Here is a 24289-nt window from a genome sequence, read left to right as displayed (position 1 = left end):
CACATGACAGCAAGCTGATGCACAGCATATGTCCAGTCATATATTTAGTAATCTATTGAGTTAAACTAGTGATACCTCAATGTAAAAATAAAAGTCATGCATTTATAACTTTATTTAAGCAAAAGCCTCAGTCCTTTTGATTGAAGTATTATATTACCATATATCCTGTTTTCTTGAATTATCATCGTTAATGCATTATATCTAATGTGTTAACAGCATATTATAGTTGTACCTGAATGAGACTGAGCATAATTTGACTGCTCTATTTCCTGTTAGATTAGTTTAATATACAACAGATGATCACGTGTAATATATGTGATATCTGCAAAGTCATTTTTAACTTTAGCTGCCAAATAAACGGCAAAAACTGTAGATTTTTCCCTCGCGATGTAGTATCATAAAATGTAGTAGTAACACTCTAGTAAGGTACAAGTACCTCAAAAATAAAATTATACTGAAGCACTAGCGTTGCACTACACCACTGCACGATACTGTATAATCAGTGCGGCCATGCGGCATGGGAGGTATGCTTTTACTTTACTCCACGTGGTCTGCTTATATTGTGAAGAGCATAAAACAAAAGGCTTTAGCCGCTCAGTCATCTAATTCAATATAGGTATAGTCCATATAAATAAAACATTTTGTAGTTAAATGTGAAAAATGAACTTAGATTGCATAGTGAATAAACAAATTAATGAAATGGGAGACCTTTATTTTGAAATACAAAAACCACGGATGTTCGAAAGGGTCAAAAGTCTTCTTCCGCGTTGTCAGATATCCGCAGAAATCTTCAACACCGATCGATAGACGAGTTTCACACTTAAAACACTTACCAGCGGTAAGGGTATGTTAACAGCTACTATTTCTAGACACCACTCTGCCTCTTAGCTCATAAATCATTTTCGTCTCCTTCACTTCTGACCAAATTTGACGTGTCTATACAGCCGGTTTTGTTGATAGCAGCCGTCGTAAACGCCTATGGATACAGTCATTTACTTAACACCTAGCCGGCGTGCTAACGTTTGCTCACTCACTCTTAACGTTTAAAAGAAGCCGATACTTTTTTCGCAGTGTCAGGAAACATTGCTCGCTCATAAATCGGTTGTTGGCCTCTTAGACTCTGTGTGCAAAGCTAAACATCTGATTAAGTCACGGGGTTTGGTTGCTGTTAATGGAAACCTCTGTTCCTGACGAATGTTCGGTTTTGTTTGGGTTTGTTTGACAGGAGCATCCAGGGCAGTGGTGTAATGTCAGCTGACGCCTCCCTCCTGCTGCTGCTGAGCTGCTGACTGTCACTGTCACCCTCACCCTACCAGCCCCACCATCATCATCATGTCCCTGGGCGACAACCCTCACCTGCTGCTCGGCAGGATCCGCTTCCTGAACAGGTGCATTGAGAGTTTCAGGAGAAGCGAGCCGGTGCCGGAGTGTCTGTGTTATGTCCCCAGAGAGGTGTGCTACAAAATCTGCAAGGATTCATCATCCACCTCCTCCGCCTCCTCCGGAGCAGCTGCAGGAGGCTCCACCGTTGGAAAAACCCTGGTCTCAGTCTTTGAAAGTCCTCATCAGATCCCCCACAGCAAGAGAGCGTGCAAGTACAATATTGAACCAAAGAAAGGGACTTGTATCCGGACAACAGGCGAAGAATACTGCAACAGCCAGGGCCTATGGGTCAAAATCAATAAGGTAAACTACACTCATTCGACTCACTCATTAGTAGAAGTCCTGCACTACAAATGCTGTGTTTTGAATAAAAACCTAACACCTAATGCAGATTTGTGAACAGGAATTTCCCAAGTGGGAAAACCCATGTTGACATGACATGACATGACATCCATGTGTGTTACCAGGAGCAGCTGGAGGAGCACCGTCCAGGTCAGGAGTTGGAGGAAGGCTGGATCCTGGTGTGTAAACACACAGAGGGAGGCGACAGGCTGGTGCCCGTGGAGTCACCAGAGAGCGTCAGCAGGCAGCAGCAGCTCCTCGGTTACGACCACAAAGCCTGCAGTAGGTGGGAGCAGGTGGTGGATGTGGAGAATGCGCTTTACATCGGCGCCAAACCCAAAATTGCTGAATGTGATGACGCCGCCGTCCAGAAGCTAAGGTGAGCCTCTTTGTGTGAAGTCAAATTAGTGAGTGTCAGGACTTTTTCGGGATGTTTTTCTACAGCAGCAGACTTTCAATTTAAGATGTTTTTCCCTCAAATCTTCAAGGTATGTTCCTCCCACCTGGACATACGAATGTGACGAGGACCTGGTGCACTACTTTTATGACCACATAGGGAAAGAGGACGAGAACCTGGGGAGCGTGAAGCAGTGTGTGACAAGCATCGATGTTTCTTCATGCTCAGTGAGTCACGTACATGCTGCAGGTTTCTTTATTTCTTTGCTCTTCCTCTATGAAACAATCTTAAACAGTCTAAACCTTTGGTCCTTCCAAAAACACGTATTTAAGGGTTTGAGTTGTTGAGCTCTTTAAATTTTGTACTCAAGACAAAGCTATTGGAATAAATCAGTATTAACACCAAGCAATCAAACACTCTGAACTGTTTATTGTTGGCATCCTCTCCCTGAAGATGTTACACATTGGACAGAAATGTCATGTACAGTGGTGATTCTTAAAGTGAGATGTTGGTTCCTGTGTAAAAACCTGTAATTACAAATGTTAGTGAATTGTTTTACACATCAAACCGCCCTGATATTTGTTGACAGGAGGATCCCAGTGGAGGGGCGAGCTGTCTGACGGATGGCGACACTGAAACTTACTGGGAGAGCGACGGCATGCAGGGACAACACTGGATCCGCCTGCACATGAAGAGGGGCACTGTGGTCAAGTAAGCAGCTGCAGAGCAACTAAGTGTATAAAAGAAACAATGCTTGTTTAATGCTTGCTTTAAGATGTGAGGTATCTCATATGAACTTTAATCTAGTTGGTAGATGAATTGTGGACATCTTTTTCTTGTTTATAATGGGCTTCCCTTCGCTCTCCAGTAAGCTGATATTGACCGTGGACTCAACAGACGATAACTACATGCCCAAGAGAGTCACAGTGTTTGGAGGAGAGGGAGACAACCTGAAGAAACTGAGTGATGTCACCATAGATGAGTGAGCCTTTTGGAAATAATTTTGTCAATATATTTTACAAAAAACCCTCTGTTATTATTTAACACATTTGTCTCCCACTGTAAGCCATTTATTATCTTTAGCAAGTTGACAGATACTTTCAGTCAGTTTGACTATAATTGTTTGCCTCTAGCAACCTGATTGGAGAAGTGTGTGTGCTGGAAGATATGACATCCCACCTGCCTGTCATTGAAATCCGTATTGAGGAATGTAGAGGTAAGGCTTTTTACATGTTTGTGTATATTTAAGCAGATACTTCCTGTGATTTTAAACACTTCAATACATATTTGTTCGGTTCTTTGGCTGCAAAAGCATCTGATATCATGATATAATGGATTGGAAACAGTCTCTTCTCACTCCTTTGCTTTCACAGACGAGGGTATAGATGTCCGGATCCGAGGCTTGAAGATCAAGTCGTCATGCGAGAGGGACCTGGGTCTGAATGCTGATGTTTTTCAGTCCTCTAACCTGGTGCGCTACCCCCGTCTGCAGGGAACCCCGCCCGACGTCCTGTACCGCAGAGCATTAGTCATCCAGAGGTAGGTCAACGTTCATCACGCTGCCAGGGTTCTTAGAGTCAATATAGATATCACCAGTTAAACATTATTTTTATGCAAGAGCTCAGAAGACATTATGTTGAGTACATGTCCAGAAGGTTCTAAAAATCTAATAAAATTTTGTTTTTAATCAACCTGTGAAACGTTTACAGTGAAATTCCATTTTCAAAGTTATGTAAATCTCAGAAAAACAAGTCAGACACAATTCTCTGATTGTATTAAATGACAATAAGCATTAAGGAAAAAGCATTTCTCAGTGTTTGTGGTGATTGTTTTGATCCGTCTCCTTCTCTGCAGGTTCATCTGCCTCCTGGATAGTGTGCTCCCACACTTGGTGCCGGCCTGGGACTACAGCCTGGGCACCTTCAACCAAATCAAAGTGAGTCATCTTAAAACCTTTAAAATACACAGAACGATCACTGAATAAAAAATCAACAGCAAAAAGCCCCTAACAGCTGTTCTTTTTGTAACATTTTAATGGCCACCCAATTCAGAGTAAAAATACATTGATGGATTAGATATGACAGTGTGCACAGTCCTGGAACATGCAAGCAGCACATGCAAGCAGCACATTCATGCGCACCACGAATGACAGGCACACAGAGACGGCTGGGAAAGAAACTGACAGGGCTGGGAAAAACTTTATGGTTTTTTAGACGGTCCACATTATCATGTAAACTACCAATCAGATTTATTAACTTGTTAATCAAAGGTACCAGAATGCTTTTTTTTTTTTTATCATTACGGCCCACTTTAACCCGATTCTACAGGAAGAAGTCCATTTTGATATATGCGGACATATAGATGCATCTTTAAACTTGTCTGTTTACAATATAGGCTTTTCTTTGTGTTGTCTGGCACCCTCTAGAGCATAAAGCAGTTCCTGTTGCTGTCAAAGCGCCGCTCAGCTCTCATCACTCAGTGCCTGAAGGACTCTGAGACCAGTAAGCCAAACTTCATGCCCCGACTCTACATCAACAGACGTCTGGCGATGGAGCACAGAGACAACCCGTCTCTGGACCTGAGCTGCAAGAATGCTGTGTTCAGTCAGGTAATGACCAGACTCTTACTGCTCAAACTTCAAATTTTACCAATAAACATGGATCGTATTTCATCATTTGTTTGTTCATTTGACCATCTGTGTGACTCTGTGATGTAATGAAGATGCTTTTACTGTTGCCTTATAAGTTTGGTTTTCTGCTTGCAGGTGTATGAAGGCCTCAAGCCATCAGACAAGTTTGAGAAGACCTTGGATTATAGGTGGGCATTTTTTTAGTTTTCCATCTCAGTTTCAGATTTTTCTTTCATTAAAGAGCATTCAAATCTAAATCTTCTTGCTTCATCAGATGGCCTGCTCGCTATGACCAGTGGTGGGAGTGTAAGTTCATTGCAGAGGGAATCATTGACCAGGGAGGTGGATTTCGCGACAGTCTGGCAGACATGTCTGAGGAGCTCTGCCCCAGCTCAGCTGAGTGTCCCATGCCTCTGCCATTCTTCTCCCGCACATCCAACCAGGTAATCACTAGCACCACCTGCACACAGACAGGATTTACACTGGATGTTGCTTCTTTATTAGACTGTCTTTTGCTGCTCTTTCAGGGCTCCTTAGAGGCCAGAGATTACTACGTCCCCAACCCGTCCTGTAAAGAGTTCCACAAGTATGAGTGGATTGGTCAGCTCATGGGAGCTGCTCTCAGAGGGAAAGACTTCTTGGTGAGTGATGCCCACTCTCCACCAACTGTAGGTGGTCTGCATTGCTGTAAACTAAGAATGGATGGGTGTATAGACTTGATTTTTTTTACTTCTGTGTCCAACGCTGCAGGTCTTGGCTCTGCCTGGGCTGGTGTGGAAGCAGCTGACTGGGGAAGCCGTCAGCTGGAGTAAAGATTTCCCTGCTGTAGACTCAGTTCTGGTGAGGACATTCAAATTATTTGCATCTGCTTGACAGTCATGCAATGTAAATCTTTTTTTTTTAATTATATCTTTATTTGGAATGGACAGAAGAGTACATCTACATGGCATCAACAATACAGCAGTAGTAAATGCCATTCCAGTTTTTGTTTTAAATACAGAAAATGTGCAACATCAGACTCAGGGCTTATAAATTCAAAGCATGTACAGTCACAAGTCGGGGGTCAGACCCTGTTCGATCTATGCAGATCACACTCTCCTGTAGTAACATAAACTACGTGAGATTGGTGTTAGATTCAAAACAGTGAGAGCATAGTTATCTTCTTTAGGCCCATGTTGACAGGTTGCCCAGACTAGATCGCTTAGGGAAAATTCTGATACATCTTAGTAAAAGGTAGATCAGTTAACTATGTACAGAACCCATGGGGGGGGGACCCCTGCCGCCGCTGTCATAGAAATAATCCTCAAAAACAAGTCATAAATTAAATGAGTAAATTACAAAGCAATATTACCAGTGAGATCATATAAAGTCTGCTCTCGTGGGGGCAATGAATGAAATCCAGTTGTTCCAGATTTGGTAAAATTTGTCCTTTTGAAGTCTTATTTGATAGGTCAATTTTTCCATCCTATATATCTCCAGAATAATTCCAATCCAGTCATCTAGAGTAGGCGGAACCGGGCTTAAATATCTTCTTGTAACTGATTTCTTACTTGCCACCAAAAGAATTTGCAGCAGTTTTATCTCTCTCTTACATTGAAAAGAGGGGACATAACCCAGGTACAGGACATCAAAACTCAGAGGTATTTGAGTATTAAAGATTTTGCTTAAAGAAACCTTGATATCGCTCCAGAAAGCTTTTAACTTGGGACAATCCCAGAAGATATGGTAGTGGTTAGCAGCAGCCGAGCCACATTGCCTCCAGCACGGCATAGCTGTACCTTTGTACCTCTCCGGATACGGTGTTCTGAAAAATCTAATAATATTCTTCCAGCAATGTTCTCTCCAGTCCATAGAACTGGTTGTTGTTCATTGGAAGGACCAGATATTACCCCAAGCCTCCTCATGCAATGTAAATCTTAACCCTATGTCTGTGTCCCCTGGTGTCTCAGCAGACTAGATTGCATAGTTTGCATTTTCACTTTCTTTTTTATATTCAATATTCAAATGGAAATACCATTAAAAGATTAATCAGAATAATCTCCGTCTGTCTGACATGAATAATCTTTTTCCTGGCGTATTCTGTATGCTGAGTCATTGCCTCAAAGTAAATTTGGATGTGTGTTCAGGTAAACCTGCTGGAGGCCATGGAGAACATGGACCAAGAGACGTATGAGTTCCGGTTCGGGGAGGAGCTAGTGTACACCACCCTGCTGAGTGACGGCCAGATGGTGGAGCTCATCCCCGGCGGCAGTAATGTGGCAGTTCGTTACGAGGACCGCAGTGAGTTCGTCCTCCTGGTGCAGAAAGCTCGGCTGGAGGAGAGCAAGAAGCAGGTCTGACTTCGGCGTTGTTACACTTTGCCTTCATGTACATTGCTGCTGTGAATGTGGTCAGACTTTGTCTTGTTGTTTGAGCATGTGCCTGATGATATTCTGTGTGTTAAAGATTGCTGCCATGCAGGCGGGGCTGCTGAAGGTGGTTCCTCAGGCGGTGCTGGACCTGCTCACCTGGCAGGAAGTGGAAAAGAAAGTGTGCGGAGACCCTGAGATTACTGTGGAAGCCTTGAAACGACTCAGTGAGTGTCCAAATAGAAGCGTTATCTAAGTCCCTCTGACAATAAGCACACATTTTCTGCTCTGATTGAAGAGATGACACTATGTTGTGGAGAGATTTACTGAAGCCAGATGATGAATCCATATGACTTTTCCTCTAGTCTTAATAGCAACTCAAAGTTTTCATTCATCCTGTGAAATATCTCAATATTCACTTAGTTGATTGGCACAAAATTTGGTCCAGACATTTACAATTTCCAGATGAATATTTTTGACTTTGGTGTTCATTGGTTTTGAGTGAAATATCTAAACAACTCTTGAATTGATTGCCATGATATTTTGCTCAAAGCACCGCTGTGTCTAAGTAAACTAAACTTGTTTGCACACAGTTTACACAAAAATCTGGATAAATTAAAAAATAATTCTGGCTTATTATGGCCTGAGTCTTATTTTCATTGTTTTGGCTGTTGTTCCCAGCAGATAAGATAACATTGTTATTAAGATCTGGCAACACAGTAACATCACAACAACAGAGTCCAATCAAACATGATGTTCCCAAGCCAAACATTTTGTCAGATCATCTAAACCACTTCATTTGAATGTTCAACAGAATTATCCTTTTTAAGAGGCTTTTAGTCAGCAAGTGAGGGCCAGTAGATGCTTGATTCTAGATCTTCTTGAATTAAATAATGTAGTCAGGATTCTGCGTCATTGTAATGCATCAGTGTTGTTTCCATCTTTCCACCAGCACGATATGAAGACCTGGAACAAAGTGACGTTAGGGTGCAGTACTTGTGGGAAGCGCTTACAAACTTTACCAATGGTCAGTTCACTGTTTATTGGGCAACATTTTACATTAGTCTTCGTCTTTTACAACATGTCAAATGTTGCTTGCTATGTAGCTTGAAGCCTGTCATGTGTCTTGGTGTAGTTGTGCTGAATCTATGCAGCACACCTCTGCTTTACTGATGAGATGACGGCTATGAACTGACATTTCTTTTGAGTGACTGACTGGTTTTGAATTTTGTTTTCAGAGGATCGCAGCCGGTTTCTGAGGTTTGTAACTGGTAGAAGTCGTCTTCCCGCGCCTATCTACGTCTTCCCTGATAAGCAAGGGTGAGTGAAAGCACATCCCTAAAAGCAAAATTGCTTTTTGATATCCATAGCAAAGCAGCAAATTAAGTTAGCTTACAATGGAACATGATGCTATTCATTTCTCTGTTTTTCCTGATTTAGCTCTGAAACGACAGACTCACTCCCACAATCCTCCACATGTTCCAGCACTCTTTATTTACCCAACTATCCAAGGTATACTAATGTTCTATGTTTTGTAAATGCAGTATCTGTTACAATATGTTGATGTGTACATTAAATATACAATTGTGTTTACCATTTACTACATGCACATGTCCACATTGCACTGTTGCAGCTCCCAAAAATCAGGTTTGTATCAAAAACCTGATTTTTGGGAGCTGCAACAATACACAAGTTACCAGTTGCTATTATCTTAAAGTTGTTGAAACTCTGAGAGCTTATGAAGTGGATAACTTTTTTGTAAAGTTGTTTTTTTATTGTACATTTATTGCCTCATATCTCTTCTGTTTGTTCTGCCCTGCAGTGCAAAAGTTTGCGAAGAAAAGCTGCGTTATGCTGCATACAACTGTGTGGCCATCGATACAGACATGAGCCCCTGGGAAGAGTGATCTCTCTGCTGCTTCACTGAACAAATGGAGAAAGCTTGCCAAGTTTATCACCATATCTACACAACTGCCAATTAATCCTAGCTGTATATAATAAAGAACTATATGGAAACATGGAGGTGGTGCTGGGATTTTTATTAACAAATCCTCGTCTTTCTTGACTGAAATATTAAATGAATGCATGTGTTCAAATTTGTTTTTACAAGTTGTGACAGGCTTTTCAATGTCAGTGGGACATAATAATAAGACATTGGACTGCTGGGAAAGTTTCTTTATGAGTAATGTCAGACAAATAAAACAGGAAGCAACAAATAATGAGAAAACTTACATTTTTAGAGGTCATAGATTAAAGAAAACTGATTAACATTGTGAATTAGCTGTATCAAATGAACTGGTGATGGCTGTCAATTAATTTTATGAAAGTCATAACTATTCAGAGAGCAACAGTTCAATATTATATTAAAGGAAATATATTTAAAAAATAAATAAAAGTTCCTTTGTCATATTTATTTAGCCACAAAGTGAGGGACAACACTAAAGCCTCAGTGGAGTAGACCTTGATGTAAGTACTAAGTACTATATCTATTCAATAAGTGAAAGGAGATATTTATCTGTGATATATTTATAATAAATATAATAATCTCAAATGGTATTATATTGACAAAAGAATAAACTTCCTTCACAAGTATGTGTTATTAGATTTACACATAAGGTTATAGTATATAAAAATAATTGATTAACTAAAATATTATTATTAAAGGTGGAATTTGTGTATAAAAATGCGTTTGTGTGTAATAATTCACATAACATCCCATTCTACCCACAGTTTATGATCCTACCACGTTGTTGCAAGAAAATCTCGTTTGAGGTGGCGTTAGTTCTCGCGAGAACACGTAGCTTCAAACCTCCCCATGATCCTTTACGGTTCCTCTTTCTAGCCGGCGCCTGAGAATGGGTACGTGTTTTCATGCTCGGGTCGGAGGGAGAATCCTTGTCCATCTGATGTTTAAAAGAAGGAAAAATCCGATAATGGTTGGCTATATTGAAGCTAAATGATACTTGAACAGATGTAGCTTAATCTTTATTTTCTGTAGTCAGTTGATTTTATTTTATTGAAATAATTTGTAGTGGATGTCTGAGGCAAGATGGCTGCTCGCATTGTAGTTAGCAGTGGTTGTTTAAGTGTGGTCGAGAACAGGCCCATTTTGCAGTTTGTGAGTTTTGAGGCTTTTTAGAAGGATTCAGTGTTGCTTGTTTAACGTGTAATTTGTTTAATCATTGTCTTCTGCTTGTACTAGTAGATTTAAGAGCGCCAGGCGAACAGGTAGCTTATCTTAGCATTAGCTGAAGGGCTGGCCGTGATCATGTCATGCTGCTGCACTGAAATGCTGTGAATATGTTTTGTTTCTTCCGTCAGTAGTTTTGTGCATTTAACATAATGTACAGATCACAGCTATTGCTACTAGTAAGATAACAAAGGCGTGCTTAAGTTTAATGAGGTGCATGCTGCTTCTTAACGGCGATAGTAAAAGATAAAGAAATTGCCATTAAAATGTAGTTAGACTAGTTAACAAAACAGTTTTTGCATTGGGAAATGACTGTTACATCAGTTAAAGACAGACAACATTAGGGATGAAACCAATGGTTACTTTTATTAAGTATTTTCTTGCTTAAAAGTGATTTCCTTGTAGGGGTAACTTCATAAAGTTGCTTAAGGTAACATTTGAAAGTCTCTTACTATCTTACGTATATAGAAACTATCTTTTGAATATATTGATTCAAGGCAATTCATTTGGTTTGTCTTTTGACTAATAGTTGCAACTCTAAATCTTATATTCTTTCTTGGACATCGAAGTCTAGGAGAAAACTTTATCATGTACTAGATACACGGGGGTATCACTTGAAAATGTAGTTCTGATGGTTGCAAACAATTGCTTGAGTGACATGATGAAGCTTCTAATGCGGAATCCGAATTAAAACTGCGGACAACCCTACCTTGGAGAACTGATTACTCAAGCATAGCAAATAATTTTGTGGTGAACATCCTGAAAATTGTCCAGTGATCTAATGCCTGGTTACTTTTTTCATTCATTCAGGTATCTCAAGGGATAACTGGCATAAACGCCGCAAGACCGGCGGTAAACGCAAGCCCTACCACAAGAAAAGGAAGTATGAGCTCGGGCGCCCTCCTGCAAACACAAAGGTGAGTAAAATCCAGTGATTTACCTCCATATCCTGAGTTTGATGCGATGTGGCGTGGGTGATGAAAACGTGACCTTAGGTATGTCTTTTTTTGGACCGTTTTGGTTCAAAGCTTTGGACTTACCAATGTTAGGACTTGTCATAGTTACACTGACACGCTTAAGTGCCTATACATGGTGCTATTTCATTCTGTAAACCCTCAAAATTAAGGCTTTGCACATAGAAAGCCTGAGTCGAAGGTATTTGTATCGTAACACATGAAACATTTGTTTCCTTAGATTGGACCTCGTCGCATCCACACAGTGAGGGTCCGTGGTGGGAACAAGAAGTACCGTGCTCTGAGATTGGATGTTGGAAACTTCTCATGGGGCTCTGAGTGTAAGTTTATCTTCAATGCCCCTTTGATTTCATGGGACCATGTGAGCCCTTTCTGAGGTTGTGCATATCTTTTCATGATGATAACTTTGTCCAGTTCTGCTACTGAATGAAAGTGGTGATAACAAAGACTCTGATAAGACCCATTTAATTTATTGATATGCATTTTCAAAAGTTTTATCAAAATGAATTAGTTGTCAAATGAAATGGGAAAGGGTGCTTTTGCTGACAGTGGTTGCGTTTGTGTTCTCAGGCTGCACACGTAAGACCAGGATCATCGATGTGGTCTACAATGCTTCCAACAACGAGCTGGTCAGAACCAAGACCCTGGTGAAGAACTGCATCGTCCTCGTTGACAGCCTTCCCTACAGGCAGTGGTATGAGGCTCACTATGCCACTCCTCTGGGACGCAAGAAGGGAGCTAAGCTGGTATGTTGGGAAGATGCTAACATTTGGAAGTACCTAATTTTTACTGAGTGATGCATGGATGGCTATTTGCAGGTTAAAATGCTAAAAAAAAAAAAATTAAGTCTTAAGTGGAAATGGGGCCATCCTAGTGCATATAAACTTGAAAATTTGTTTTTGTTCCATCACAAAGCTGGCATTTCATCTCATAATACCAGCCTAATGCTGTTGAGAAGTCAGCTTGCCTCTCTTATTATATATTGCCATAATTGGTGCAGTTGTAGTCTATTAAGTTGGTAGGTCTGCTGGTTTTGATGAGTGGTATATCAGATCAGTCTGACTTAATGAAATCAAATACTGTATTTTTGTAAAAAATTAGTGTATATGGAAACACACTTTTTGGGTTAGGTTTTCAAGTGCTTTATGTGTGAATACATTCACTAGAGGCCCTTTTTGTTATCACACCTGATCTGCTGCACGTCTTTCCATGAAGATAACTTTGTCCAGTTCTGCTACTGAATGAAAGTGGTGATATCAAAGACTCTGAGAAAGACCTGTTGCCTACAGTGAGATCTGCAGCAGTGTTATACATTTTAAATATCCCAGTACTAGCAAACAATTTAAATGTGAATCTGTCTCTCAAGTGTTTCATGGCCATCTAATAAGCTTTGTCTCCTCTGCTGCTGTAGACTCCTGAGGAGGAAGAGGTCCTGAACAAGAAGAGGTCAAAGAGGACCCAGAAGAAATACGATGAGCGTAAGAAGACAGCCAAGATCAGCCCCCTCTTGGAGGAGCAGTTCCAGCAGGGAAAACTGCTTGGTAGGTCCAACATTTGTGGTGTTTGGCTGTCCTGGGTGGCCTTCAATGTAGAGTTTGAGTTGTACCAACATTTTGTACCATTTGACCACTGATAGGCTTTCCTGAAAGTCACCCAGTCTCACCAGAGGGGATCTAGTGCCTTTTTGATTTTGTGTGAAAACTTGCAGAATTTGGGTCACTTGCACACATACCTTGCTTAAGTGCACGAACAGCTTAATGGGCAACAGATGAGATGCTTTTTGTACTTTAAAGCCTCCATGTGTAAATATGTCAGTGAAACAAGGCAAGTCCATTGTAGAGACAGTTGTAGGGTTAGGCCAGTGCAGAAAAATTTCAAACCAGTTTGATATTAAGTCCAACACTGGACCAGATCGTAATAAAGAATCTTACCACTAGGTGTCACACTTGGCTCAGCACACACACTAAAGTTGAATAGAGTAAGAGTGTGAGCGCCCATGAATGATGGTAGGTTTGCCAACTGCCAATACTGAAAATTGATCATGTTGTCAGCCTAGTGACTCCGTTAGTTCAATTATAAACATGTTTATCACATTTTTATATTGTTTTAGTGCAAAACAAGTTGGACTTGGTGCCATGACACTATTGGCACAAGTAGCTGTAGTCAAGTTTTAATTTGCCAGAACCTATTATGCCAAATGTTGGTTCAGTCAGTTCGCATAAAATGTTTGAGAAGGTTTATCCGCATTCATCACCGTTTCTCTTCTCCCGCAGCTTGCATCGCCTCCAGACCCGGCCAGTGCGGCAGGGCTGACGGTTACGTCCTGGAAGGCAAGGAGCTTGAGTTCTACCTGAGGAAGATCAAGGCCAAGAAAGGCAAATAGATGTACAGCTGTTTGATAACGTGAATAAATTCCTCCCACCACACAACTGTCTGCTGCCGCTCCTTTACTTGTTTTCTGTGTTCATTGGTGCTGTTGTGAAACTCAGAATCTGTCATCTAGGTTAAAACTCCGAGGGTGGTTGTCACTGCTTTTTAGTCCTAATCAGCAAGGTGGTGAGGACCTGTAACTGGGAGCAAAATATACGTTTCATATTAAGGTTTTGATCACAGGTTGATGGTGAATAAAGCAAATTACAAATCGGTGCAATTGTTTGATCTTCTATAAATTCACTAGTATACATAGTGACAGGCTCTTGAGATGTAAAGCACACAACAGTTCAGATCCCATATCAGCTACAACAGTAAAGTCCTGCTAACATATTGTACATAATTTGATAATTTACTATTAAATAATGCAACACAATGCAGGGACAGTTTTCCTGCATTTTGAACATTTTTTGATACGTTGACTAGATTTAGCTGATTAAGCAAATGTGGTGGAATCATGATTAGTTTAATGTAAATAGAGCTGCATGTCACTGACAATGAACCATGTGGTGGAAAGTAATAACTGGTGGGGAAATTTACTGATGTACTGTCACTATAAAACAGGACATACTTGCTCTTGAATATTTCCAATTTGTGTATGTACTTTTAGTCCATCAAATTTCTGAGAAAAATATTTAACTAATTTAACAACAAAATACATTGGTAGATTAGTCTACAACAAACCATATTTAGATGCTAAACACACCATAATGGTTAACATTGGCTCCAAGTCAACCCAAAAAATGAATGCAGGGTTTAATTTTCCTGGTATTGATCTTATTACTGAGATTAATGATCTGAGTACTTCTTGCACCTCTGATATCTGAAATGTTTGATTTATAAGAAACAAGTGGCATGATTAGTAGTAGGAATTTTATGTGGATATCATCAGCAGTATTGACAGTAAATTGATTGGCAACTATTTTCTATCAATTGATTACTGACTTATTTTTCAAGTAAAACACCAAACATTTGTTATTCTCAGCCTCTGGTGAAGATTTGAGGATTTTCGTGTCATAATACGTGATAGTAAACGGAATATCCTTTGGGGGCTTTTGGTTGAATAAAACAAGCAATTTGGACACATAATGGGCTGTGGTTGATTACAATGGACATTTGAGCTTTTCACATTGTATAGACAAACGTGATTCATCAGGTATTTGAGAAAATAAAAGACATCTGATGGATGATGAAAACAATCGTTAGCTGAGGCAGTAGTATCTGCATTAGTACAAGTAATTTAATACTGAATACACTTCTGCATTTGTAAAACGTCGTAGAGGTTAGGTTAGGTAAGAAACTGGGTCAAAAGTCATTTTACATACCCGAGAACTGACACGTGATCAAATCCTGCTGCTGTGATTGGCTGACACAACGCTCCTTTAGATGTAGGACAAAGGTAGTGGTCCAGTTTATACTGTCTACACGACGAGTCAAAACAATGCTGCTCAACAAGGTACGTTATCGTATATTAGCTTTAACCCAAAAGTGACTTTATGTGGATTTAGTAAATGGGAGATCGCTCGCCCGCTGCAGTTAGTTGTCATCCTGACCTACAGTTTCTCTTTTACAGTGAACAGTTTGATAGCTACGTCACAAGCTAACGGCAGCTAGCAAAAAGCCGCAGCGGTTAAAACGCTCTTAACACATTATGAGACGCTGTGTTATAACGTCTCCTATTTATATTACACAATAACATTCAGCTCAGAGTGTAGCTTCTCGCGTATTATCTAGTCTACATTTGTAAAGTCAAGGTGTAGTGGTTTTTAAATCTGGACCTGGTCGATTTTGGCCTGTTTTCACACATTGAATAATAGTGTTACAAATCTGAAACTGTTTCTTTTTCTCTGGATTAATTAAAGTATAGTCTTTTTTTAAATCTACAACTGGTCTCATTTTGTCTAAATGACTAAAAAGCAGTTACCTAGTTAAGTGGCCCCTTAGCGTTAGTCTTTGCTTAATTAACCAAACATAGAAAAGGGTATTTTTGTATTTGTCTATACAAATGTTACTTTAAATTATTTCTATATTTGCATACTCAGTATTGCATTTATTTATTTTGTATGTGTGTTGTACAAAAAGAGCAAGGCCATAAATTATGTAATTTCCTTGATTGCTGTATAGGAAATAGTTGCAGCTTAAGAAACGCTTAAAAATCATTTTATTGTATAGCAGATAGTGTTTGGTGTCATGGTTTGAAGCCTTTGTTGGATCTAGAATTACCTTCACTTAAAAACTGCTGGTTTTTAAATGTCTTTTTTCAGACATCACAACATGTTTATTTCTCAGAAAAACAGATGCTTGGCTCTGTGACTCGATTAATTTAATGGTAATATATGGGAGGCAGATAATGTCTGCAACTGTACCAACTTGTTAGTTGAAACAGTACAAATTTTGGAGGTGACCTATTTAAGATTAACTAAATGATGTGTTGCTGATATCCCCTTCCATGCACTCAAACAGGTGATCAGAGCTAGTGTGCGGTCTGGGATCCGGCTGCAGAGCTCCACTGCTACTGCAGTCAACCATACGGCATCTTCCAGCGGCCACTCGTCATCCCTTGGCTTCTCGTTTGGTGAGTAGGAGGTTAAACTTTTACATAATTGTAATGGATATATTCACATTTTTATATTTGTCTAAAAAAGCAATACTTGCATGCCCTTATATTCAGAGTGTTAGAGGTCACTGTAACTGTTCCTCTTGTTCATACTTGCTGAGAAGAAACCCCTTCCTAAAGCAACTCCAATATAAGTGATTGAGATCAAAATGCACAGTACTCATTCTGGGGGAAAAAAAATTAAGTCGTCACTGGAGGAGGCACAACACCTGGAGGGAGAGAGAGCAGCAGTACCAGACAACTACGGGGGTCGTAGCAGAAGCTAATATGAGGCTTCAGGGGTCTGAGTTAGAAAATCAAGTATCTTCCAAAGTTACAGTCTTTGTAGAGTAAAACTCCCTCTGTTTTTCATTAACCCATAAATGCATACCTCAGTTATTTATCAACCCAGGACTACATTACAGCCTGTTTAATTCATTCATGTCATTTATTCAATCAACACTTAAATCCCTCCAATTCCTCAAACTATTTGTCTTTGGTTTTATTCTAACAGTCTATAGACACCTGAGGTTATGTAACACCGGTATGGTATGCAGGATACAAGTGTGTTTTCCTGCTTGACCTAATGATAAGGTTCAGTTTATGAGAAGTTACAGTAGGCTGTAGGTGACAAAAAGATGGTATAAACATGAAATATTACAGTCTACACTGAGAAATATAAATGACTGTGGAAAAAATCGGACATTTGTAAATGATCGTAAGAATGATCTTCTGCTTTGGCACACAGAGCTGACGGAACAGCAGAAGGAGTTCCAACAGCTGGCGAGGAGGTTTGCACGTGAAGAGATCATCCCTGCTGCACCCACTTATGACAGGAGTGGTGAAGTGAGTATAGCCTCGGGCTGCAGTGTGATATAGAGAATACTTACAATTTGTTTGTAAGATTTAATACAGTGACATGATAGTTTTGTCATGAAGGCTGCAAAATTTAAATGTCACACTATACCTTTTCCTTTCTGCACATGCCTGAACTTTTTCAGTGGCCTTATGATGGGATGTGCAATATTCTCTAGTTTCCGCCTCACAAATTAGATAATTTACTATTTTTCAGAGTAATAAAATGACACAGAATATAGAAGCAAGCAGAAGACATCACTTTGGTCTGAAGCATTTCTTCACTTTTTCTTCAAAATTTATGAACTAAATGATTAATCAAAGAAATAATATCCAGATTAACTGACAATGAAAATGATCCTTAGTTGCTGCCCTAGCACAAATATTTAAATAATTCACATAAATAGTGTAAGGTATTTTGGCTAAGGTATATCGCATATACCTTTTTAATGCTGGCACTTAAATTATTTTAATATTTATTAATTTCTTTGAAAAAATAATCTGTTTTTCTACACCTCAGCCTGCCTGCTGCATTATGTGAATTCCCCCTGGGATTAATGAAGTTATTCATCACATTTGACCTCAATTTTTTATTTTTTATTTAATAAGCATGACTATAACTCCTTAATGTTGTGTCATTTTACAGTATCCTTTCCCCATCATCAAAAAAGCATGGGAGCTTGGTCTGATGAACGGTCACATTCCACAGGAATACGGTATGTTACCTTTCTTGACTGGTTCAAAATTACCTGCCATATTTTGTACTGTTTTTGCTGGGTTCCCCCACTGCGGCAGGCCCCACACATTCTGACACATCTTCTCTCGTACCAGTTTACTTTGTAGAAGATGACCTAAACAATAGCCACACTTAGTAAATATGTATTGAATTGAATTTGAACAGACAAAGAACAAAATACTTCACACATATAGGATATCAGGTAACAAAAAAAGATAAATAAAAATAAATACATTTTTTATAGATAAATCAAAATAGAATAATAAAGAAGAATAAATAAAACAAACAAAAACAACAACAAATAAACAAAATAAAATAAGAGCATAACATGCACATTCTTCAGTGTATGATACAGGCTATTAGACCTACATATTGAGCGTGTTCATTTTTTAATGAGATCAGCGGAAATGGTTTCTTCAGGCAAGTTTGTGGATTTCAATTTTAAAACGCTGCGAGTTTCCCTTTTATGTTCATCTCTTTTTGTATTCAGGTGGAATGGGCTTGTCCATCTTCGACAACTGCCTCATCACAGAAGAGTTGGCTTACGGCTGCACCGGAGTACAGACTGCTATAGAAGCTAATTCTCTGGGAGTAAGTTGTTGTTTATCAACTCCTCAAGTTTTTAAAGAGTTAGTTCATTCAAATCACAAAAAAAGTGTTTTTTAAGGAATTCACTACAAGGGCAACAAGAGGGAAGATGACAGAGGACCTGATGAATGAGTGATAGAGACTGATTCTATATTCTTCTTGTTTTCCTTGTTGAGTTTAAATAGTGACTTTGGTGCTTTTACACACAAAAATATAAATAAGATATAATTGCTTTCTAAATGTACTCCCTTTTTATTACACAATAATAAAGAAGTACAGATGAGAGTATGTTATTACATCATATCCACCAGGACTACTGATAACAGTAGAAGTATTGATTTTAAACCTAGTGTTGGGAGGTAATTAAGGTACATCTGTTTCTCCCACACAGCAAATGCCTGTTATTTTGGCTGGCAATGATGCACAGAAGAAGAAATACCTGGGAAGGATGACTGAGGAGCCTCTTATGTGTGTAAGTATTTCATTTTAAGAAGATCATCATGTATTTTAAACAAGTACTCTCCTGTATCCAGTGATGTCACACGTTTGTAGTGTACAGTGATAAAACACACGGGTCTGTACTTAAGTACAATTTTCAGATATTTCTGCTTTACTATAGTAACAATCCTACTTAATATTATACTCTTCTACATTTATTTACCTGCTGCAGTTACTAGTTACTTTGACTTCATTTTTCATAGATTAAAGGCTCCACATAGCCACAGAAGTGTTTTCAGGCGTATGTCAGCCTGATTACACCTACTCATGTTGGGGTTTATGTCAGTTCATCCTCCCCTAATGAGAAATATGAAGTTGTAAATTGTCCCACAAAAAACCAAGAGCAAAGCCGCTGAAGTTCTCCCAAAAATATGATCTTGCTGCACACAATAACTTGTGTGTACAAATGATCTCAAATTAAAAAAAAATCTTTAAGCATCTTGGAGGCTCCACTAAACGATTTGGATGTGCCCCAAGATTTAATGGGTTCTTTCCTGGCCCATACCCCACGCCTCCACCAAGCACTCTGTCTAGAATTAACTTTCTAGACTTAACAGCAACAAATGGCTTCTTTATATAGTACTGCTTTGCTAGTGTGTCCTGACTCCAGCAGAAAGGTACTGCGCTGTCTTCCGTCAGGTCAGACGGTGTTAACTCCTGTGTGGTTTGTTTTTCGGCAGGCGTACTGTGTCACGGAGCCGGGGGCGGGCTCTGACGTGGCCAGCATCAAGACCCGAGCTGAGAAAGTGGGTGATGAGTATGTTGTTAATGGGCAGAAGATGTGGATCACAAATGGTGGAAAAGCAAACTGGTATGTAATCCCTAATATGCCGTTGTTGTCCACGAAGAATATACACACTCAGCTAAAACTAATACTTTTGCACATCCCACAATTACAGATTGATTTTTTTTTTTGCATTTTTAAGTTGATGAAATAAAAAATAACAGAGCATTAATATTTAAAGAGAGGCTCGTTTTTTAATGTCTGTTTGCTGCAGGATTTGTATTAAATTCTTTTCATTTGTAAAGATCAGCAGAATATCTCATTTGTCCAAGGGTGTCCAAACATCTGCATGCACTTGTATATATTTATATCCTTGAAGGTAGTTAATACAAAAAGGTGTCTGTTATTTGACTGTTTGTCTTTCATATTCCTAGGTACTTCCTCCTGGCTCGCACTAACGCAGACCCCAAATGTCCAACCAGCAAGGCTTTTACTGGCTTCGTTGTGGAGGCTGACAGTCCAGGAATTCAAATTGGAAGGAAGGTAAGATGAGGCTGTATATATACATTTTTTTCACTCTAACACATGGTCTGGTTTTGTATATAATATAGTTATTTTTCTTGGAGGTTTAAAACATTGTATCAAAGGGGAAATTTAGTTTTGTAAGAGAAATTACAATCCGAGAAGCCCGTGTCGACTATGACAGAAACTGTGGGTTTTCAACACTACTGCACATGAAAGGTAACAATTCAAAGGACGGTGACGTGCATGTAAATTAAATATCCCTGGGGCCTGTTCTATGAAGCAGGTTGATGATGTTTTCAGGTTACATTTGCTGACTAAAACCAGGAAAGGCTATCGGATATGTTTACAAGGACTGACGTAAAGAAAAACGGGAAAAAAAAAATGTTCCTTGTTTATCTAGATAAACTTGATGAACCTGCTGGGAACAAACCCCCGGCTGTTCTGAAGTGGATCCATGATACATGATACATACATGTCTTGCAGTTTTTATACCCACATCAGTTTGAAGAAAATGGTACTCTTTAGTATTGATTTGAATATGATGGGCTATTTTTGGCTATTTCTTTTTTGTAATCTTTGAGAGCTCTTAGTTACACAAAACTTGATTCAGGATTGGAAACATAAAAAAAAGAGACTACAAATCAAGGTTTATAAAATAATTTTTCTTGCAGAAGCCCAGATGCCACGACAGTATGGGCTATGTTTAGTTTTCTTGTTCTGAGGACTGACAGTAACTTGAGCATTGGCACAAAAGATTGACCCAAAGTCTACAAAAAGCTTCATATTTCACTGAGAGAAAGGGACAAGATAATGATGCAGACAAGCGGTTCACTGATAATGTGTCTTCCAACAGCCGTGATGGTTAAGATAAATGTAGGTAAAAATTTCACTGCTCTTTCACAATTACAACTTCAAAAACTTCCTACAAGATAAGCATCAGCTCTGCCTCCTGAACAAAACACTTCCCGGCTCTCTTTATGTTTATATGTCTCAGTTATGCTGAAATTCACACTGCTCACACATATCCTTTTTTCTGTCTCTTGGGATAAGCTCTGGTGAAAACACCAAATGTACACGATTCAGCTCCACCTACATCAACACATTTTAAAGCTACAAATTTATGATTTGGGGGTTTCCTGTTTCTTTTTTTTAAACTTGCAGTGCAGCAGCCATATGATTTAGAGCTAGAAACCACCACACTGTCCCTGTAATCTGAGACTATTTGTCTCCCTGTGAACTGCATTATATACCTATAGATAAGTGCTGTATAAATGGTTATTATATAGATTTATAGGGAAACATGTTATCCAACCAGGATGATACAGTCCCATAATTTGTCATTGACTGTGACATGCACACCATGTGTTTGTTCTGTGCTCGTAGGAGCTGAACATGGGCCAGAGGTGCTCCGATACCAGAGGCATCACCTTTGAGGATGTGAGGATACCGAAAGAGAACGTCCTGATCGCAGAGGGAGCTGGCTTCAAAATTGCCATGGGTGCCTTTGACAACACAAGGCCACCGGTAAGTCTTTTAACTGTTACTGAATTGGACTGAACATCGGTCCAAACAGGAAATTGTTGGTGATTGATAGTTTTGTTCTGGCAATTCAAAAGGTTTGAAAAAGTGGGGGTTGTCTTATAATCGAGGACTATTATGAGTCTTATGAATGTTGTCAGGCAAGTGAGTGTTTTCAAGTCTGTTTATAGTGAGTCTCTGAAAGTCATTCCTCAAAGGGTTTCATTTGACCAGTTTAACCTGCAGGAGAGTCCGGAGACTGGTTTGGTGTGTTTTGCTGCCAAAAAGGAAATAAATTGAAAACAACTGAAAACGAGTTTGGGGTGTCTCTGACGTCATTAAGAAGCAGAAAAAAATCTGTCAAACAGCTAAGAATTGCAGCTTCCACAGATCACAGCTCAAAGTATGAAACAAATTATCCACATACTAATAAAAAACTGTGTGTGGAAAAAACACAAAACTCATGTGTAATTCGATTTGTCACTGCTGATTTGTGTCTATCATGTTTACTAATGTAATTAATACATTTCAGGTGGCAGCAGGAGCAACAGGCCTGGCACAGAGAGCACTTGATGAAGCTACCAATTACGCACTGGAGAGGAAGACCTTCGGCAAAGTTATCGCTGAGGTTTGTTCTCACAGATCTTCATGTTCTTATGAGTCACCTGCAGAAAACCACATCACTGGCAGTCATAAGCTAACACATCCCATTTTGACTTACAGAATTTACTCTGAAATGCTACTGTATCTGTCATGACAACTGCACTTTTAACAGTGCACACCTGAGTTGTCAAAGATGAGTGCAGGATCAACAGGCCCCTCTGTCTCCTCCTCTTTCACAGCACCAGGCCGTCTCGTTCCTTCTGGCTGAGATGGCGATGAAGGTGGAGCTGGCCAGGATGGCGTACCAGCGGTCAGCCTGGGAAGTGGACCAGGGCCGCAGAAACACCTACTACGCATCCATCGCAAAGGCCTTCGCCGGAGACGTCGCCAATCAGGTGGCCACTGACGCTGTTCAGGTGTTTGGAGGCAACGGGTTCAACAGCGATTACCCAGTCGAGAAACTGATGAGAGACGCCAAGATCTACCAGGTGGGTGATGAAGTTGTGTACCTAATGACTGCTAGTGGAGGTGTTACATGGCAAAACCTAATTTTCTTAAATTTTTCTTTCCTTTTTCAGATCTACGAGGGAACTGCTCAAATCCAAAGACTCATTATTTCCCGAGAACATCTGGGAAGATACAAGAAATGAACTCCTGACTTGACCTCATTCAAATGCAGTTTGTTGTAACTTTTCTAAACATATATACGTGTTACTGGAAATAGATCTGGTTGCTTAAACTCAGGATATAGAGCAAAATGTTGTTTGCCTTAATGCCATTTCATCCTGCCTTGCTTCTTCAGACTGATCCAGGCCCTGAACCGACAGCAGTCTACACAGCCTTCTAAATAATGCCATAATTCATTCAGTTTACTGTTTAATGGAGCTATCAGGTGTCATTAAGTCACTAAATATCACATGACCATGTCCTGTTAACCTGGTATTTGCATTCAGGTGATTATCTCCCACTTGTAAATATATCACATGGAAATAAAGTCCCCTACAGGTTGTTAACAATGGCAGCCAAACACAAACTCCACTGCGTTTGCTATCAGCCAGGGTATGTTGTTAATTCCAGGGCATTACAGTAAAATCCTGTATTTATTTAACATTCGCCTGGTACACTGTTTGCCAGCTGTCCATCATATGTTTAACTGTGAAGTTGTTTGTATCTGGTGGGGTGAGATGGGGAGGAGGAGCAGGTTCAGCCTGGCTTTCAGTGTTGCAACACTTGAATATAGTGTTGATTTTGTTCTTTTTCTCCATTCTGATTGACAGTAAAATCAAAGATAATAGCAAAGATGATGATGATGATGATGATGATGATGCTGATGTCCAGACATCCTGCCAGATAATGACATAGTTGTAGTGTTTGGCTGACTTTCTGCACTCATTCAAAATATTAAATCAACAAAATGATTCTTCAGACAATGGATGTAATGCTCTTTTCTCAAACAGTAAAAACAGTTTTATCTTGATCTGTAAAAGAATGTGTCAGACATAGGAATGTGCCTAATGATTTAACAACTGTAAAACTGCATGTTGTCAGAAAATGGTTATCTGCCTGATTAAGCAAGTAATCCTCAACTGTTGCAGTTCAATATAACAATAGCACCGATATGAAATATAGAGGCATCAGCTTTACACATAACCATGGAGAATCTCCACAAATGTAGAGAATGGATGTAATATGTAGGCTGTGGTTCAGGTGTCACTGTAGCATTACTGATTGACATCATTCATGACATAATGATAAATTCACCTGAAGCTTTTCAGTTTGTACATCATCCATTTATTAAATTATTCCTTTCAATCTAGAAGTGATCATGGTGTTTTTGTTCCTTTCTTTTTGTGGAAATTAATAGTGGAAATAAAAAATGTGTTCTCTGATTTCATTTTGAAGTTGGATGAACCAAGAAAACCATAACCAACTAGCAACCTTTGTAATTGTATG

General features: G+C 39.5%; 3 protein-coding genes and 3 non-coding genes across 7 annotated transcripts; all 6 read left to right on the top strand.

Moving 5' to 3' along the window:
• Nucleotides 1-750: 750 nt before the first annotated feature.
• On the top strand, nucleotides 751-9119 carry hectd3 (HECT domain containing 3). 2 transcript variants are annotated; one of them, XM_023424533.2, is made up of 20 exons: nucleotides 751-844; nucleotides 1226-1686; nucleotides 1851-2104; nucleotides 2214-2349; nucleotides 2712-2833; nucleotides 2991-3104; nucleotides 3256-3338; nucleotides 3496-3661; nucleotides 3977-4058; nucleotides 4548-4730; nucleotides 4887-4939; nucleotides 5026-5194; nucleotides 5279-5392; nucleotides 5502-5591; nucleotides 6878-7084; nucleotides 7197-7326; nucleotides 8052-8126; nucleotides 8338-8419; nucleotides 8540-8611; nucleotides 8922-9119. In XM_023424533.2, the coding sequence occupies exons 2-20, from the start codon at nucleotides 1333-1335 to the stop codon at nucleotides 9004-9006; spliced, it is 2571 nt and encodes an 856-aa protein (XP_023280301.1). In that variant the 5' UTR covers nucleotides 751-844; nucleotides 1226-1332; the 3' UTR covers nucleotides 9007-9119. The 2 variants fall into 2 exon arrangements, with proteins under 2 accessions (XP_023280301.1, XP_023280302.1); XM_023424534.2 differs by having other exon boundaries at nucleotides 753-838.
• A 706-nt stretch (nucleotides 9120-9825) lies between these two features.
• On the top strand, nucleotides 9826-13692 carry rps8a (ribosomal protein S8a). The gene is made up of 6 exons (XM_023424522.2): nucleotides 9826-9958; nucleotides 11100-11206; nucleotides 11484-11583; nucleotides 11834-12009; nucleotides 12675-12804; nucleotides 13537-13692. The coding sequence occupies exons 1-6, from the start codon at nucleotides 9955-9957 to the stop codon at nucleotides 13644-13646; spliced, it is 627 nt and encodes a 208-aa protein (XP_023280290.1). The 5' UTR covers nucleotides 9826-9954; the 3' UTR covers nucleotides 13647-13692.
• Nucleotides 11257-11365, top strand: LOC111668467 (small nucleolar RNA SNORD46). Its single transcript, XR_002761731.1, has one exon. It is a non-coding gene; the product is annotated as a small nucleolar RNA SNORD46 (small nucleolar RNA).
• Nucleotides 11653-11722, top strand: LOC111668465 (small nucleolar RNA SNORD38). Its single transcript, XR_002761729.1, has one exon. It is a non-coding gene; the product is annotated as a small nucleolar RNA SNORD38 (small nucleolar RNA).
• LOC111668466 (small nucleolar RNA SNORD38) lies at nucleotides 12468-12536 on the top strand. The gene has a single exon (XR_002761730.1). It is a non-coding gene; the product is annotated as a small nucleolar RNA SNORD38 (small nucleolar RNA).
• A 1327-nt stretch (nucleotides 13693-15019) lies between the features above and the next one.
• On the top strand, nucleotides 15020-24155 carry acadm (acyl-CoA dehydrogenase medium chain). The gene is made up of 12 exons (XM_023424498.2): nucleotides 15020-15149; nucleotides 16157-16268; nucleotides 17038-17135; nucleotides 17791-17860; nucleotides 18371-18471; nucleotides 18860-18940; nucleotides 19647-19777; nucleotides 20125-20233; nucleotides 21599-21739; nucleotides 22266-22361; nucleotides 22576-22824; nucleotides 22915-24155. The coding sequence occupies exons 1-12, from the start codon at nucleotides 15135-15137 to the stop codon at nucleotides 22984-22986; spliced, it is 1275 nt and encodes a 424-aa protein (XP_023280266.1). The 5' UTR covers nucleotides 15020-15134; the 3' UTR covers nucleotides 22987-24155.
• Nucleotides 24156-24289: the final 134 nt, after the last annotated feature.

This window comes from Seriola lalandi, unplaced genomic scaffold, assembly GCF_002814215.2.
Source record: "Seriola lalandi dorsalis isolate HSWRI2012SDOR001 ecotype SW California unplaced genomic scaffold, Sedor1 jcf7180002054736, whole genome shotgun sequence".
Lineage (NCBI taxonomy): Eukaryota > Metazoa > Chordata > Actinopteri > Carangiformes > Carangidae > Seriola > Seriola lalandi.
The sequence above is the reverse complement of the archived record's forward strand: the minus strand, read 5'-3'. Positions and strand labels throughout refer to the sequence as shown.